The sequence below is a fragment of the Phocoena phocoena genome, chromosome 8 (assembly GCF_963924675.1).
Source record: "Phocoena phocoena chromosome 8, mPhoPho1.1, whole genome shotgun sequence".
Classification (NCBI taxonomy): domain Eukaryota; kingdom Metazoa; phylum Chordata; class Mammalia; order Artiodactyla; family Phocoenidae; genus Phocoena; species Phocoena phocoena.
In genome coordinates, this window is record NC_089226.1 from 27045113 (window position 1) to 27065620 (window position 20508).

The window sequence follows — 20508 nt, forward strand, 5'->3', positions numbered from 1 at the left end:
ACAAGGGGCTAATGGCCAGCACACACTGAGGAAATAAGTGACAAGCATCCATACTAAAAACAGACCTTGCACCAAAAATATTAAACTCACACAGCCTACAGAGGAATGCTACCACATAAAAATAGTCCTCGAAGACCACACTACATAACTGTTTTTCCTAAACTCATAGAGTAAGAGAAATATAAGTAAAATGAAGAAGCAGGAGAACCAATCCCAATTAAAAGATAAGAGAATTCCCCTGAAAGAACAAACAATGAAACATACCACTTAAATATAACAGACTCTGAGTTCAAAAAGGAGGTAATAAAAATACTGAAGGAATTAAGAAAAGCTGTCAATAGAAATGCAGGTTACTGTAAAAAGAAACCAACTTTACGGCAAAGGACACACATAGACTGAATGTGATGGGATGGAGACAGATATTTCATGCAAACATAATGGCAGGAAAGTGGAGGTAGCAATACTCTTATCAGACAAAATCAACTTTAAAACAATGGCCATAAAGAGACATAAAGAAGGACACTACATAATGATAAAAGGATCAGTACAAAAAGAGGACATTACACTCGTTAATGTATATGCACCCAATACAAGAGCACCCAAAGACATAAATACTAACAGACATAAAGGGAGAAACAGACAGGAATATAAAAATAGCATTAGAATTTAATACACAACTCAAATCACTGGACAGATCTTCCACATAGAAATTCAATAAGGCAACAGAGATCCTAAATGATACAACAGAACAGCTAAACCTAATTTATATTTTCAGGACGTTATATCCAAAAAACCAAAAAAATTCAAGTGTGCATGGACCATTCTCTAGAACTGACCATCAACTAGGTCACAAAATAAGTCTCTACAAATTTAAGAGGACAGAAATTATTTCAAGCACCTTTTCTGACCACAATGGCATGAAACTAGAAATCAAACACAGAATGAGAAATGGGAAAAAAAGAATTACATGGAGACTAAACAACATACTACTTAAAAACCAATGGGTCAATGACAAAATCATGAGGAAATTAAAAAACACCTTGAGATAAATGACAATAAAAACACAACCACAGAAAATCAATGGGATGCAGCAAAAGCATTTCTTAGAGAGACGTTCACAGCAATAAAGACCTTCCTCAAAAAACAAGAAAAATCTCAAATAAACAGCCTAACTTATCACATAGAAGAATTAGACAACAAACAATATCTAAAGTCAGCAGAAAGAAGGAAATAATAAAGGTCAGACAGGAAATTTAAAAAATAGAGATTTTTTTAAAAGTAGGAAAAAAATCAATAAAACCAAGAGCTGGTTCTTTGAAAGGATACACAAAATCAACAAATCTCTGGCCATGATCTTTAAGAAAAGAGAGAGGACACAAAAAAGCAAAAAAATAAATAAATAAATGAGGAGAAATAACAACTGATATTGCAGAAATACAAAAAAAATAAGGAAATACTATGAACAATTATATGCCAACAAATTGGACAACCTAGAAGAAATGGACAAGTTTCTAGAAACAAGGGGCCCAACAAAACTGAATCAAGAAGAAATAGATAATTTGAACAGACTGATGGAATTCTACCAGGTATACAAATAAGAATTTATATACTGATTTTTCTCAAATTCTTCCAAAAGACTGAAGGGAAGAAACACTACCAAAGTCATTCTATGAAGCCACGATCACCCTAATAACCAAAACCAGACAAAGATACTACCAAAAAAGAAAATTACAGGCCGATATCTTTGATGAATACAGATGCAAAAATTCTCAACAAAATACTAGCAAACCAAATCCAACAACACATAAAAAAGATCATACACTACAACCAAGCTGGATTCACCCCAGGGTAACAAGAATGGTTCAACATACACAAATCAATGTGACACACCACCACAAAAAAAAAAAAAAAAAAAACCACATCTTAATAGATGCAAAAGAAGCATCTGATAAAATTCAACACCCATTCATGACAAAAACTCTTACCAAAGTGGGTATAGAGGGAACATAACTCAACATAATGAAAGCTATTTATGAAAAACTCACCACCGATAACACTCAAAGGTGAAAAGCTGAAAGCGCTGCCACTAAAATCTGGAACAAGACAAGGATGCCAACTCTCACCACTTCTATACAACACAGTATTGGAAGTCCTAGCCACAGCTATCAGACAAGAAAAAGAAATGAAAGGCATCCAAACTGGAAGGGAAGAGATAAAACTGTCATTATATGAAGACGGTACTGTATACAGAAAACTCAAAAGACTTCACACAAAAACTGCTAGAACTGATAAATGAATTCAACTAGGTAGCAGGATACAAAATTAATATGCAGAAATCTGTTGTATTTCATTACACTAACAATAAAATAAAGGGAAAGTAAAAAAAAAAATTCCTCTTAAAATCACATCAATACAAAACAAAAAAAAAGACTTAGGAATAAACCTGATCAAGGATGTGAAAAGATTTATATGCTAAGAACTTTAAAAAATTACTAAAGGAAATTGAAGTTGATTCAAAGAAGTGGAAAGATATCCCATACTCTTGGATTGGAAGAATTAATACTAGTAAAATGGCCACACTACCCAAAGCAATCTACATATTTAATGTGATCCCTATCAAATTACCCATGAAAGTTTTCAGAGAACGAGAACAAATAATCCTAAAATTAATATGGAACCATAAAAGCCCCAGAACTGTCAAAGTATTCTTGAGGAGAAAGAACAAAACAAGACGCATAACCCTCCCAGACTTCAGAAAATACTACAAACCTACAGTAATCAAAACAGCATTGTTTTGGGAACAAAAACAGACATATGGATCAATGGACCAGAATAGACAGCCCAGAAATAAACCCATACACCTACGGCCAATTAATATTCAACAATGGAGGCAAGAATATACAGTGGAGAAAAGACAGTCTCTTCAGCAAGTGGCATTGGGAAAGCTGGACAGCTGCATGTAAATCAACAACCTTCACACCATATACAAAAATAAACTCAAAATGGCTCAAAGACTTAAATATATGACATGACAGCATAAAACTCCTAGAAGAAAACATAGGCAAAACATTCTCTGACATATATCATACCAATGTTTTCTTAGGTCAGTCACCCAAGGCAATAGAAATAAGAGCAAAAATAAACAAATGGGACCTAATCATACTTACAAGCTTTTGCGCAGCAAAGGAAACCATAAACAAAATGAAAAGATAACCTATGGAATGGGAGAAAATATTTGCAAACGAGGCAACAGACGAGGGCTTAATTTCCAAAATACACAAATAGCTATACAACTCAATAACAAAAAAAACCAAACAACCCAATCAAAAAGTGGACAGAAGACCTAAATAGACATTTCTCCAAAGAAAACATACACCCCATCAAGCCTCGTAGATAGCCTCATCCACCAGAGGGCAGACAGCAGAAGCAAGAAGAACTACAATCCTGTAGCCTGTGGAACAAAAACCACATCCACAGAAAGATAGACAAGATGAAAAGGCAAAGGGCTATATACCACATGAAGGAACAGGATAAAACCACAGAAAAACAACTAAATGAAGTGGAGATAGGCAACGTTCCAGAAAAAGAATTCAGAATGATGATAGTGAAGATATTCCAGGACCTCAGAAAAACAATGGAGGCAAAGATTGAGAAGATGCAAGAAATGTTTAACAAAGACCTAGAAAAAAGTAAAGAACAAAAACAGAGATGAACAATACAATAACTGAAATGAAAACTACACTAGAAGGAATCAATAGCAGAATAACTGATGCAGAAGAACGGATAAGTGACCTGGAAGACAGAATGATGGAATTCACTGCTATGGAACAGACTAAAGAAAAAAGAATGAAAAGAAATGAAGACAGCCTAAGAGACCTCTGGGACAACATTAAATACAACAACATTCACATTATAGGGGTCCCAGAAGGAGAAGAGAGACAGAAAGGACCAGAGAAAATATCTGAAGCGATTATAGTTGAAAATTTCCCTAACATGGGAAAGGAAATAGCCACCCAAGTCCAGGAAGCACTGTGAGTCCCATACAGGATAAACCCAAGGAGAAACATGCCAAGACACACAATAATCAAACTGGCAAAAATTAAAGGCAAAGAAAAATTATTGAAAGCGTCAAGGGAAAAATGACAAATAACATACAAGGGAACTCCCGTAAGGTTAACAGCTCATTTCTCAGCAGAAACTCCACAAGCCAGATGGGAGTGGCATGATATACTTAAAGTGACGAAAGGGAAGAACCTACAACCAAGATTACCCTACCTGGCAAGGATCTCATTCAGATTCCATGGAGAAATCAAAAGCTTTACAGACAAGCAAAAGCTAAGAGAATTCTGCACCACCAAACCAGCTCTACAACAAATGCTAAAGGAACTTCTCTAAGTGGGAAACACAACAGAAGAAAAGGACCTACAAAAAAAACCCAAAACAATTAAGAAAATGGTCATAGGAACATACATATCGATAATTACCTTAAACGTGAATGGATTAAATGCTCCAACCAAAAGACACAGGCTTGCTGAATGGATACAAAAACAACACCCATATATATGCTGTCTACAAGAGACCACTTCAGAAATAGGGACACGTAAAGAGTGAAAGTGAAGGGAGGGAAAAAGATATTCCATGCAAATGGAAATCAAAAGAAAGCTGGAGTAGCTATACTCCTATCAAAAAAAATAGACTTTAAAATAAAGAATGTTACAAGAGACAAGGAAAGACACTACATAATAATCAAGGGATCAATCCAAGAAGAAGATATAACAATTATAAATACATATGTACCCAACATAGGAGCACCTCAATACATAAGGCAACTGCTAACAGCTATAAAAGAGGAAATCAACAGTAACACAATAATGGTCGGGGACTTTAACACCTCACTTACAGCAAAGGACAGATCATCCAAAATGAAAATAAATAAGGAAACAGAAGTTTTAAAAGACACAATAGACCAGACAGATTTAATTGATATTTATAGGACATTCCTATAACAGCAGATTATTCCAAAAACAGCAGATTACACTTTCTTCTCAAGTGCGCATGGAACATTCTCCAGGATAGATCACATCTTGGGTCACAAATCAAGCCTCAGTAAATTTAAGAAAATTGAAATCATATCAAGCATTTTTTCTTACCACAATGCTATGAGATTAGAAATGAATTACAGGGAAGAAAACATAAAAAACACAAACACATGGGGGCTAAACAATACGTTACTAAAATAACCAAGAGATCACTGAAGAAATCAAAGAGGAAATCAAAAAACACCTAGAGAAAACTGACAAAGAAAACATGACGATCCAAAGTCTATGGGATGCAGCAAAAGCAGTTCTAAGAGGGAAGTTTATAGCTATACAAGCCTACCTCAAGAAACAAGAAAAATCTCAAGTAAACAATCTAACCTTACACCTAAAGGAACTAGAGAATGAAGAACAAACAAAAAACCCAAGGATACCAGAAGAAATCATAAAGATCAGAGTAAAAATAAATGAAATAGAAACAAAGAAAACAATAGCAAAGATCAATAAAACTAAAAGCTGGTTCCTTGAGAAGATAAACAAAATTGATAAACCTTTAGCCAGACTCATCAAGAGGGAGAGGACTCAAATCAATAAAATTAGAAATGAAAAAGGAGAAGTTACAACAGACACTGCCGAAATAGAAAGCATCATAAGAGACTACTACAAGCAACTCTCTGCCAATAAAATGGACAACCTGGAAGAAATGGACACATTCTTAGAAAGGTATAACCTTCCAAGACTGAACCAGGAAGAAACAGAAAATATGAACAGACCTATCACAAGTAATGAAATTGAAACTGTGATTAAAAGTCTTCCAACAAACAAAAGTCCAGGACCAGATGGCTTCACAGGGGAATTCTACCAAACAGTTAGAGAAGAGCTAACACCTATCCTTCTTAAACTCTTCCAAAAATTGCAGAGGAGGGAACACTCCCAATCTCATTCTACGAGGCCACCATCACCCTGATACCAAAAACAGACAAAGATACTACAAAAAAAAGAAAATTACAGACCAGTATCACTGATGAATACAGATGCAAAAATGCTCAACAAAATACTAGCAATCAGAATCCAACAACACATTAAAAGGATCATACACCATGATCAAGTGGGATTTATCCCAGGAATGCAAGGATTCTTCCACATGTGCAAATCAATCAATGTGATGCACCATACTACCAAACTGAAGAATAAAAACCATATGATCATCTCCATAGATGCAGAAAAAGCTCTTGACAAAATTCAGCACCGATTTATGACAAACACTCTCCAGAAAGTGGGCATGGAGGGAACCTACCTCAACATAATAAAGGCCATATACGACAAATCCACAGCAAACATCATCCTCAATGGTGAAAAACTGAAAGCATTTCCTCTAAGATCAGGAATGAGACAAGGGTGTCCACTCTCACCACTATTATTCAACATAGTCTTGGAAGTCCTAGGCAGGGCAATCAGACAAGAAAAAGAAATAAAAGGAATACAAATTGGAAAAGAAGAAGTAAAACTGTCACTGTCTGCAGATGACATGATACTATACATAGAGAATCCTAAAAATGCCACCAGAAAACTACTAGAGCTAATCAATGAATTCGGTAAAGTTGCAGGATACAAAATTAATGCACAGAAATCTCTTGCATTCCTATACACTAGTGATGAAAAATCTGAAAGAGAAATTATGGAAACACTCCCATTTACCACTGCAAGAAAAAGAATAAAATACCTAGGAATAAACCTACCTAGGGAGACAAAAGCCCTGTATGCAGAAAACTATAAGACACTGATGAAAGAAATTAAAGATGATACCAACAGATGGAGAGCTATACCATGTTCTTGGATTGGAAGAATCAATATTGTGAAAATGACTCTACTATCCAAAGCAATCTACAGATTCAATGCAATCCCTATCAAATTACCAATGGCATTTTTTACGGAACTAGAACAAATCATCTTAAAATTTGTATGGAGACACAAGAGACACCGAATAGCCAATACAGTCTTAAGGGAAAAAAACGGAGCTGGAGGAATCAGACTCCCTGACTTCAGATTATACTACAAAGCTACAGTAATCAAGACAATATGGTACTGGCACAAAAAAAGAAACATAGATCAATGGAACAAGATAGAAAGCCCAGAGAAAAACCCACACACCTATGCTCAACTAATCTACAACAAAGGAGGCAAGGATATACAATGGAGAAAAGACAGTCTCTTCAATAAGTGGTGTTGGGAAAACTAGACAGCTACATGTAAAAGAATGAAATTAGAACATTCCCTAACACCATACACAAAAATAAACTCAAAATGGATTCGAGACCTAAATGTAAGACCAGACACTATAAAACTCTTAGAGGAAAACATAGGAAGAATACTCTTTGACATAAATCACAGCAAGATCTTTTTTGATCCAACTCCTAGAGCAATGGAAATAAACACAAAAATAAACAAATGGGACCTAATGAAACTTCAAAGCTTTTGCATAGCAAAGGAAACCATAAACAATACAAAAATACAACCCTCAGAAGGGGGGAAAATATTTGCAAATGAAGCAATGGACAAAGGATTAATCTCCAAAATGTATAAACAGCTCATGCAACTCAATATTAAGGAAACAAACAACCCAATTCAAAAATGGGCAGAAGACCTAAATAGACATTTCTCCAAAGAAGAGATACAGATGGCCAAGAAGCACATGAAAAGCTGCTCAACATCACTAATTATTAGAGAAATGCCAATCAAAACTACAATGAGGTATCACCTCACACCAGTTAGAATGGGCATCATCAGAAAATCTACAAACAACAGATGCTGGAGAGGGTGTGGAGAAAAGGGAACCCTCTTGCACTGTTGGTGGGAATGTAAATGGATACAGCCACTATGGAGAACAGCATGGAAGTTCCTTAAAAAACTATAAATAGAATTACCATATGATCTAGCAATCCCACTACTGGACATATACCCAGATAAAAGCATAATTCAAAAAGACACATGCACCCCAATGTTCACTGCATCACTATTTACAATAGCCAGGTCATGGAAGCAACCTAAATGCCCAACGACAGACAAATGGATAAAGAAGCTGTGGTACATACATACTATGGAATATTACTCAGCCATAAAAAGGAACAAAATTGAGTCATTTGTTGAGACGTGGATGGATCTAGAGACTGTTACACAGAGTGAAGTAAGTCAGAAAGAGAAAAACAAATATCATCTATTAATGCATGTATGTGGAACCTAGAAAAATGGTACAGAGGAACCGGTTTGCAGGGCAGAAGTTGAGACACAGATGTAGAGAACAAACGTATGGACACCAAGAGGGGAAAACTGCGGTGGGGTGGGGATGGTGTTGTGCTGAATTGGGCGATTGGGTTTGACATGTATACACTGATGTGTATAAAACTGATCACAAATAAGAAACTGCAGTATAAAAAAACAAACAAAAAAAAACTAATACTAAACTTTCTTTGGGTTATTTGTATGGAAATATGTTAACATAAATGTTCCAGACATTACATGAAATTTCTAAAAATCTTATATGCTCTGGTATAATGTTATAAGTCATAATTCTAGTTATTACTTTAAAATGTGTATCTCAGAAATAAGAAAAAAAAAAAGACATACAGATGGCCAAGAGGCACAGGAAAAGATACTCAATGTTGCTAATTATTACAGAAGTGCAAATCAAGAGTACAATGAAGTACCACCTCACACCACTCAGAATGGCCAACATTGAAAAATCTACAAATAAAAAATGCTGGACAGGGTGTGGAGAAATGGGAACCCTCCTACACTGTTAATGAGAATGTAAATTGGTGCAGCCACTACAGAAAACAGTATGGAGGTTCCTCACAAAACTGAAAATAGAGTTGCCATATGATCCAGCAATCCCAGTCCTCAGCATGTATCTGGACAAAACTGTTATTTGAAATGATACATGCACCCCTATGTTCATAGCAGCACTATTTACAATAGCGAAGACACGGAAGCAACCTAACTGTCCATTGACAGATGAATGGATAAAGAAGATGTAGTATATTTAAACAGTAGAATACTACTTAGCCATAAAAGAATGAAATAAAGCCATCTGCAGCAACATGGATGCACCCAGAAATTATCATACTAAGTGAAGCAAGTCAAAATGAGAATGACAAACACCATATGATATCACTTATATGTGGAATCTAAAATATGACACAAATGAACTTATTTATGAAACAGAAAGAGACTCATAGACATGGAGAACAGATTTGTCATTGCCAAGGGGGAGGGGGTACTGGGGAGGGATAGATGGGGAATTTGGGATTAGCAGATCCAAACTATTATATATAGAATGGATAAACAACAAGGTCCTACTGTACAGCACAGGGACCTATATTCAATATCCTATAATAAACCATAATGGAAAATAATATGAAAAAGAAAAAGAAAGAAAACTATGGGGAACAAAATAAATCAAGGACATTCATAAAACAAATATTTCAATTATTTTCTGATTGCTTACAATATGCCAAGCATTACCCTAGACACTATATATATAAACTGAAATAGCCCTTGTCCTAATCACTAAAAAGTTCAACTTCTAAAGGGTAAGAGAAATAAGCAAACCAACAATTAGAAGTGCTGATGGATTTTCACTAAAGCCAAAAAGATGTTCATAGATCACTGATTCAGGAGATTTACCCTATTCGTACAATCTAACATTTCTAACAAAGAAGCTAAGTAATGAAAGAACAATGTTCAATGCTTTACGAGTGGGATTTTCTTTTCTCTGAAAAGGCAAAATTTCTATCAGAAGTATTTCAGGATTTTCCTCTAAAATATCAGCACATTTCTTTGTTGTAGTAAACAACTTTGTACTTTCATTTTTTAACAAACTACTTTGAAAGGTAGATAAACCAAGGTGCTGACCCGGATAGAATAAATGACTTTAATGGCATTCTTTGAATTCTCTGAAAGAGAATTCTTTCAGAATTGTTAGCAAAGGTTTGTTTTACATATATGCCTAGTAAAGCTTTAACTAAATGTGCAAGTGCCCTATCTCTGCAGAGAAGAATGAAATTTTCTTTTCTGGTCAAAGAATCCTTAGGAAATAAGAACCTGCTGTATAGCACAGGGAACTCTATTCAGTATTCTGTAATGGCCTATATGGGAAAAGAATCTAAAAAAAAAAGAGCGGTTATATGTATAACTGATTCACACTGCTGTATACTTGAAACTAACACAACACTAAATCAACTGTACTCCAAATAAATAAATAAGTAATACTTGTAACCAAATAAATAAATAAAAAGTGACAACCTACAGGTATAGTTTCAGAAATTGCAGAAAGATCTCCTTCCCTGGCCACCCTGTATAGCTGTGTCTCCCACGTTACATCCACACACCACCATCCCCAAAAGAAAAACACTGCTGATACCTGAAATTCCTATAATTATCACTCCATTCGTTTGTATGAACTTAATAGGTGCTTTTTCACAGTTAAACTGTGCACATCCTAGGGGTGGGGGAATTGGAGGAGGTGGTCAAAATGTACAAACTTCCAGTTACAAGACAAATAAGTACTAGACATGTAATGCACAACATGATGCTACAGTTAACACGCTGTATGATATATGGGAAAACTGTTAAGAAAGTAGATCCTAAGAGTTCTCATCACAATGATTTTTTCTTTTCTTTTTATTATATCTATATGAGATGATGGATGTTAACTAAACCTGTTGTGATAATCATTTCACAACATATGTAAATCAAATCACCATGCTCTACACTGTAAGCAGTGATGTATGTCAATTATTTCTCAATAAAACTAGGAAAAAATGTTAAAAAAAAAAAAGAATCCATAGAATAAAAACCTTTCTATTTGAAGCTTCAAAGGGCTATACAGTTTCCAAAAGAGACTCACAAATAGAAATTCTACTTTGAATACAACTTTGAGTTCTACTTCCCTGAGTTATGAGATACAATGCTCAAAAGCTAGGAGGAGCTGAAAAACATAAAGAAATCAGTAATGGTATAGAGATATATGCTCAAGGGATGAGATATAGTCTGTCAGTACTCTACAATATCCTTAGAACAGCAGAAGAAATGTTATTTAATAGAAGATCTGCTTCAATTTTTTTCAGATGAACTGCTTTCAATTTCAAGAATCCCCTGAATATGGGAACATATGTATATGTATAGCTGATTCACTTTGTTATAAAGCAGAAACTAACACACCATTGTAAAGCAATTATACCCCAATAAAGATGTTAAAAAAAAAAAAAAAAAAAAAGAATCCCCTGAAATTCAGCCACAGTTTTAGAACCCTCATATAAAGTGACAAGTATCAAAAAAGAGATAGGTATAACAAGAATACAAATATACATAATTTGAAAAGACAAATTCCGTAGAGAATATTTTAAAAGGCTTTAAGTTTCAAAAGAGGAAAAGGTTACAACTGTTCAAAAGGATGAGAAAAAAGACTTCATAATGGACTAAAGACAAAATGAAAAGTGGATAGCCTCAAGAGGGTGATATCCGGCACAAATAATTAATAGCATATGTAAATGTCAAAGAAACATGTAGGTTACGTATAAAAAAGCTTTGGAGGTAAGGCTGGAAAATGGGGTTATACTTTGGAAGGATATACTGCAGGAAGATCTAGTACTTTATATAGTTAGCACTAAGAAACCACATAAAAGTTTCAGAGTACAAAAGTATTATGACCACAAAGACACTTGAAAAAATAAATCTGGCAAAAATGTACACAGTATAAGTAGTTTTAGCTATACTCTTTTAGTCCCTACTTTTTAATCCTACTTATAGTTTCCCATTCTCAATTCCTTAATCTGTACAAGAAACTCCAAATTATCCATTTTTTAAAAACATGACTAGCACAACTTAGTAAAAACAGCCTATTTCATAAACATATTCTCTGTACTATTATCTAAGTCATTAATAACTGAAGCTTGAAAAAATTCTATGAAACCTGATTTCATAGATTCTCACCTCTTCTCACACTACCATTAAATTATATAAATTAATCTTTGAGAATAGTCCTTTAAAATCAGTTATAAACCACTCTATAAACCTCTCAACACTGTAATGCAACCAAACCAATCCTTTGCCTTTTTCTATCTACATTTACTCCTGTGGTAATTTCATGCAGTATTGTGAATTTAAACACCATTTATATGTTAATAATGCCCCAATTTCTATTTCCAGTTCAGGTTTCTCTCAACTCCCAACTATATCCATCTGCCTACTTGATAGCTCTACTTGTTTCACATCTAAAAGACATCCAAGCTCAGTATACCCAAAACAGAATTTCCAATCTTTGCTCCAAACCTACTCTTTCTCCCACATCTCAAATAATGGCCATTCTAGTCTTCCAGCTGCTCAGGCAAAAATCTCTGGAGTCTACTTTTCCTCTTCTCTTTAATTCATATTCCCCTCCCATCTAAACCATCATAAAAATCCTGTCCGCTCTCCTTCAAAATATACACATAAAACATTTATGCATATAAAAACTTTAATCACTTCTAATCACCTCTTCAGCTACTATCTTGGTCAAGTCCACTATCGTTTCTTGTATGTATCATGGCAAAAGCTTAACTAGACCCTATGTCTGACCTTATTCTCCCCCAATCTACTCTTAACAAAGAAGGCAGGATGGTCCTGTCAAAATACATTTTCTGCTCAAAAATCTTAAATAGCTTTACCTCTCACCCAGAATAAAAACCTATTGGGTTTGTCAAAAAGTTCATTCGGATTTTTCCATAAGATGGTAGGAAAACCCAAACAAACTTCTTGGCCAACTCAATACTTCCTTACTATGACTTTTAAGCATAACATGATCTGGCCTCCCACAATCTCTCTAATCTGGATCTTCTACTTTCCTCTCTTTCATTCATTCCACTCCAACAACACTGGTCTCCTTGCTGTTCTTCCTACACATTGGACACATGTCCAGTCTTTGGAACTTTAAATTCTCTGTTCCTTATGTCCACAGTGCTCTTCACTCAGATCCACAAAGATCACTGTTTAACTTCCTTCAAGTCCTTGTATCAATGTCACTTTTTCAATGAGAATTAGCCTGTGCATCCCAAGACATACACATACACATAAACATACAGCATATACCTGGCACTCAAGATCCCTACCACCCTGCCTAAGATATATAACTTTCTTTTATTTTTACAATTTACTACCTCTCTCTTAGTACCCAAATAAAACTCCATGCAGACAGGTGTTTTTATCTGTTTTACTGACCAACAGATAGGTGAATGAATCCTAGAACAAAATATTTTACATGAAATGGATACCAAATTCAAGTCTCTCATTCTGGAGGAGGAGATAATGACCTTGACTTGTGCAAGGTCAGTCAGTAAATGGCAGAGCCCAGAAAAAAACCAGGTCTCCTTGGCCCTAGGCCTAACTGTAGGCCTAGGCTTTTTTCCACCAGGACACAATGGTGGAACATGAGAGAATACATACGCAAATAAATTTTAAAAACAAACAAACAAGCATAAATACATACAAGCACACCGACACAGATACAGACACATTTAACATTAAAATATTACCACTGCCAAGTAGAAGTATTATATAAGGTAACTGGCTACCTATAAACAAACTTTTATTACTTACCTCTATCCCAGATTTTTTTGATGATATCTGCGTTATGCTGTCTTCGAATTTATTTGCCTTGTCAAGTTGGGCTTTAAGTTGCTCAGCTAATTCCTTCAAATAGAAAGACAAGAAAAACAGGTGTGATAACATAGTTTCTTCATTTGTAGAATATTTCAAATTCACTTAACAATAGGGAAAACAGCATAGCAAACATCCAAGTAGCTCTCACCTAAATCTAGTTACCAACTCACAGCCTAGTCTAGTATATTACTTTTTAATGAACTCTTCTGGGTAACAAAATTCTCAAATACCTGTAGAAATTGTTTATGCTTTGAAGGTAAATAATTACAAGGACATATATTTTAGGGAAGATAGGGAAATGAAAGAAATACATAACCTTAAGAATGGCATTTTTATAATTCCTTAGATATTATAAACTTCCAATACTCAGAATTTCAGTTATTTGTAAAAAGAAAGCCATCGCAAGATTTAAAATATTACCTTCTTTATTGTTAAGGAATTTAGATTAAAATTATGAATGTATTTCATTTTAACTCTAGGAAATCTATAAAAATTTATATTACAAAACTGACATATAAAGCAATAAATCACAATGAATGAAATAAACAGAATTATATGACAAGCAAAGACAGCATTCTCCACTGCAGTGGTTCCATGAACACAGAACACTTCTTTTAACATATGTTAACCTCTTAACTTGGTGATCTCTCTTTCACTATTTTAACTAATTTCATTGTGCTTTCAAAACTCATATGTTATTTTCTTGCTGTTGTTGGTGGTGGTCTGTCTTGCTTACTAATTTCTGGGTTGAGCTTAAGTTCAGTGTTACCAGATTGCAGCAAATATGACTTTTATTACAGATATAAACTAATAAAAACAGAAGTTATCATGTTTGGCTACTTTTTGTTCTACTAAAGAGTGTCATACGGATGGTACACCAAAACAGAACACTACTTAAGATCACTTATATTTGGATTTGAGATGCGTACATACATATGACCATGAGGGAATCAATTTTGTCAAGACATGGAAAGCTGCCTGACTTTGTGATTCTGCCATGTCCAATGTAACAGTATTTGTATAATATAAATGTGACAATATAATAAATAGATAGGTGCCACTCTTACCAAATAATTCTGATTTCTATTCAATTGTGAGTTAAGTAAGTTTCAAATCACATTATTATGGGAATAAAGTGAGTTAATCTACACAGAGCATTTAACACACTGTCAGGCACAAATATGTTGCCTTAAGATTTGAAAAAATGAGTTAACCATCCTTTTTATTAGCTCATTTTTGAAGTTCCTAAGTAAGGGAATTTAAGAAAGTAATACACATTCTTAACAAAATATGACTAAAAAAGGGAAAGAAGACAGTGACATCTTTATCTCCCTCAAATACGCTCAATAAGTTATAAATACAATAATAAAGCAAATATCCAAGTTAAAAAGAAAATTAAAAAGCATTTAGTTCCCTAGAATCTTAAATTTCAGAAATTTGACAAATTACATAACTTACTTAGAAGTAGACAGTACTGTTCTTAGAAGTGTTCAAGAATTTCTTCAAAGAATCAATAAGCAGCAGTTATTTTCAAAGAGTGCTACATCCACATAGCTAAGGAACTTCCAAAATTACTTGTAAGAAGTTAAATATTTAGCAATTATTCTCCAAAAGAACAACATATAAGTCTTACCATATTTCCCATCATCTCTGCCTTGATAATCTTGGCTCCCAACTTGTTCTTCTCATCAACACTCAAGATGTGGATAGAGTCATCCACTGGACTACTCCTGTTTGAACAGGACAGATTAAGAGCATATGAAATACAGGTACATATTAACAACAAGTAAGTTGTTGCAAGTAACATCACCATATTCAAATGTTACTTTAATTGACCTTAACAAAGCATTCAGCACAAATAGATCATGATTCTAGTACATTAAATAAATAAATAAATAACCCTCAGTGCTCTGCCATAAATCAGTACTTAAAGATTCTATGTTACAATGTCATGGTGGCCTATGGCAGTTATAATATCTGACCAAAGATCCAGTAGCAATGAGAAAAATAATATGTCAGCTATTCTTCATTACTTAATATTCCCATACTCATTCTAAAAAAGAAACAAACAAACAAAAAATTAAAACTCTAGAATCAGGCCATAACTCTACACAGCTAGGGAAACTCTTCTCATTCAATGTGATAAATTACTGATAATCTAAGAAACTATAATCAGGAAATTACATTTAACTGCCTTTAAAGAATAAAAACAGTGACCATGTGCTCTTGCAAAGTCAACCCAGAATTAGACAACATAAACTAATTTACAACTAATATCACGTGTGAAACCTATACTATGGAAGCCTCACAGAAGAAAAGAGAAATTTCCAGCCAAGGTGAGATTCCTGGCATATACAAAGTTGTCCCAACTTACTGTTTTAAGAAAGATTTGAGACTACAGTGCAGGGAGGGTGAACCCAGGGAGAGCATGAAGGACTCCTTAATGGGAGAGACATAGCTAAGAGTCCAAGGCAGCTAGAGAGGGGAGAGCTACACAGTGAAAGGATCCCAGAGAAGTGCAGAGAGTTCCCGTTGAGTATTCAGCAAGACACTACCTGGAGTCAGGGAAAGAACTATCCCAAAGGGTTAAAGGAAGAGATATTCAGCATTCCTGGTAATAGTGCCTGGTCCTACAAGTCAGACTAGGAAAATTCATAATTCTGAAAGCACTGGGTAGAATATTAAGGGTCTTGCTTCATTAGTGGGAAATAAGTCCTAGACTAAATGCTGCTCTCAGCCCACCTAACAAATATTAAAAGCAGGAGTCAAAAGGACCAAACAGTCTCCAATTAAGTTAACTGGGTCCCAAAATAAAGCTCAAGAATACTTACAGCAATGCAAAAATATCCAGCACTCACGAAGTAAAATTCATAATATCTAGTATCCAATTAAAGATTATCAGACATGCAAAGATGTAGAAAAGTAAAACACATAATTAGGAGAAAAAGCTATCAATCAAACCAAGAACTGACACAGATGTAAGAAACAGCAGACAAGGGCATTAAAAGTTATTATTATAAATTTATTCCATATGTTCAAAAAGTTAGAGACAACTAAGATATAAAATAGGTAAGAATTTAGTTTCTACAAGTGAAAATTACAATGTCTGAGATAAAAAAAATACACTGAAAAGGATTAATGTAAGATTAGACTGCAAAAGAAAAAATCAGTTAACTTGAAGCATTAGAAACTATGCAAAATGAAACACACAGAGAAAAAGAATTTTAAAAATGGAAAAGAACAACCGAGAGCTATGGGACAACCTTAAATACCCTACTATTCATGCTATTGGAGTCCCTGAAAGAAATGAGAGACAGAAGAAACAAAGGCCAAAATTTACCAAATATGTTGAAAACTAAAAAACTTTCATATCCAAGAAGCTCACAGAATCCCAAGTACAAAAACAAGACAGGGCTTCCCTGGTGGCGCAGTGGTTGAGAGTCCGCCTGCCGATGCAGGGGACACGGGTTCGTGCCCCGGTCCGGGAAGATCCCACATGCCGCGGAGTGGCTGGGCCCGTGAGCCATGGCCACTGAGCCTGTGCGTCTGGAGCCTGTGCTCCGCAATGGGAGAGGCCACAACAGTGAGAGGCGTGCGTACCGCAAAAACAAACAAACAAACCAAAAAAAAAAAAAAGACAAACAAAAAAACTACCTGAAAAGAAACCACAGCAAGGCACTTCATAATCAAATTACTCAAAACTAGTGATAAAGAGAACATTTCAGAGCAGCCATAGGAGGAAAAAAAAGACAGTTATGCACATAGAAACAAATGAAAGTATGACAGCAGATTTCTCATCAGAAAAAATGTAAGCAAGAGTAGCAATATCTTTAAAGTACTTTAAAATGCCAACCTAGAATTCTATATCAAGTGAAAATATCTTTTAAAAAAAATGAAATGAGTTTTTCAGACATACAAAGCTGAAAGAATATTAAAGAAAAGGCTTCAGGCAGAAAAAAAATTATACCAGGCTGAAACATGGATAAACCCAAAGAAAGGAAGAGCAACAGAAATGATGACTACAAGGGTAAATATTTAATACTTGTTTCTTATTATTTAAATTGCTTTAAGATAACTATTTAAACAAAAATAACAACAGTGGTTTATAACAAGTATAAGTAAACTATATGACAACACTAACAAAAAGGACAGGATAGGGAGAAATGTAAATAAACTATTGTAAAGTTCTTATACAGGAGTGGCATAATATCACTTGAAGGTAGATAAATTAAAGATGTTTGCTGTCAAAGATAAAGAAATCATTAAAATAACTAAAAGTATACAACTAAAGAAATGAAATGGAATCATAAAAATACTCAATCCAAAAGAAGTCAGATAAAGAAGAAAAGGAGAATGGGACTTCCCTGGTGGTTCAGTGGTTAAGACTTCACACTCCCAATGAAGGGGGCCAGGGATCGATCCCTAGTCAGGGAACTAGATCCTGCATGCTGCAACTAAAAGCCCTCATGCCACAACTAGAAGATCCTGAACGCCACAACTGAAGATTCCACATGAGGCAACAAAGACCCAGCTCAAAGGAAGGAAGGAAGGGAAGGAGGGAGGAAGGGAGGAAGGAAGGAAGGAAGGAAGGAAGGAAATATTTTTTAAAAAGAAGAAAAAGAATAAAAAACAGATAAGACAGAGAAAACAAACAGGAAAATTCCAGATTTGAATATAATTATATCACAATATACATAAATGGTCTAAACACCTGAATTAAAAGGCAGAAATCATCAGATAGATACAAAAGCAAAACTACAAGAAATGCACTATAAAGACATAAATGTTAAACATAAAATGATGGAAGAAGATGTAACATGTTTTAACACTAGTCAAAAGAAAGCTGAAGAGGTTTACTAAATATCAAATTAGATTACAGAGCAAAAAGTATTGCCAGGGACAAAGAAAGTCATTTCATATGAAAAAGAAGTCAATCCACCAAGAGTACAGAAGAATCCGTAAATATTTATGCACCTAATAATAGAGCAACAAAATACATAAAGCAAAAACTGACAGAATTCCAGAGAAATAGACAAATCTACAATTATAGTTGCTGATTTCAAGACCCCACTCTCAATACTAGACAGAATAAGTAAAGAGAAAATCAGCAAGGATATGGAAGACCTGAATAACACTAGCAACTAATATGACCTAATCAACATTCACAGAATACTCCACCCAACAACAGAATACACATTCTTTCCAAGTGCATATAAAACATTTACCAAATAGACGATATCCTGAGCCATAAAACAAGTTTCAATAAATATAAAGGGATTCAAACCATACAAAGTAAGTTCTCTGACCACAGTGAAATTAAATTAGAAATTACCAAAGACATCTGCAAAAATCCTCAACTATTTGGAAACTAATTAAACTAACTAAAACTAATTTAGCACACATGTAAATAACCCATGTGTCAAGAACAAAATCAAAGAGAAATTTAAAAGTATTTTCAACTGAATAAAAATATAAACACAACATATCAGAATTTGTGGGATGATGTTAAAGCATTACTTACAAGGAAATTTATAACACTAAATACTTATATTAGAAAAAAAGATCTCAAATCAATGATAACAGCTTACAACTGAAGAAAGCAGAAAAAGAACAAATTAAATCCAAAGTAAGCAGAATATAAGTAATAAAAATCAAAGTGGGGGCTTCCCTGGTGGCGCAGTGGTTGAGAGTCCGCCTGCCGATGCAGGGGACGCGGGTTCGTGCCCTGGTCCAGGAAGATCCCACATGCCGTGGAGCGGCTGGGCCCGTGAGCCATGGCCACTGAGCCTGCGCATCTGGAGCCTGTGCTCCACAACGGGAGAGGCCACAACAGTGAGAGGCTCGCATACCGCCAAAAAAAAAAAAAAAATCAAAGTGGAAATAAAAAACAGAAACAGTAAAGAAATTCAATGAAACTAAAAACTGGTTAAGACAATCAGTAAAATTGATAACTTCTAGCCTGACTGATCAGGAAAAAGAAAGATACAAATTACCAATAAAGAAATTATAGAAATTATAAAAGCAAAATGAACACACATTATGAAAAGCTATCTGGAAGGCAAATAAGCACCTGAAAAGATGTTCAACATTAGCAGTCATTAGGGGAACACAAAACCATGAGATACTGCTACACATCCTCTAGAATAGTGAAAATTAAAAGGACTGACTATTCCAAGTTCCTGCAAGAAGGTAGAGGAATTGGAAGTCTAATACACTGCTGGTGGTAGTGTAAAATGATACAACCACTTGATAAAACAGTTTGGCAGTTTCTTAAAATTTAAATATATAGTTATCATATGATCTAGCCATTCTTCTAGGTATTTACTCAAGGGAAAAGAAAGTGTATGTTCATACTAAGACTTGTACATGAACGTTTAAAGCTTTACTTATAGCAGCCAAAAACTAAAAACATTCTAAATGTCCACCAGCAGGTGAATGGAAAAACAAATTGTGGAACAATATATCTGCTAATGGCATGCTATCCATCAACAAAAAGGAACGAACTATTGTTACATGCAATAACATGGATGAAATTCAAAATAATCATGCTGAATGAAAGAAGCCAGCCACAGCAAAAAAAAAAAAAAAGTGTATAAGGTATGAGGTATGATCCCATTTATATAAAACTCTAGAAAATACAAACCAGTCTATAATTTAAAAAAAAAAAAAAGATGAGTAGTTGTCTAGGGGGGTTGCTAGGGTGTGTGGAGAGGCAGGAGGGATGATTATGAAAGGGCACCAGGAAATTTTTGGCATGGTTTTATTAGAATATACACAT

General features: G+C 34.7%; 1 protein-coding gene across 1 annotated transcript in view; it reads right to left on the reverse strand.

Moving 5' to 3' along the window:
• The window catches only part of CWF19L2 (CWF19 like cell cycle control factor 2), a 209204-nt gene that overhangs the window by 108573 nt on the left and 80123 nt on the right, over positions 1-20508 (reverse strand). The window contains exons 10-11 of the mRNA XM_065882107.1: positions 15364-15457; positions 13668-13760 (exon numbers count right to left, since the gene is read on the reverse strand). Coding sequence (XP_065738179.1) covers positions 13668-13760; positions 15364-15457 — 187 coding nt within the window. The remainder of the gene's footprint in view (positions 1-13667; positions 13761-15363; positions 15458-20508) is intronic.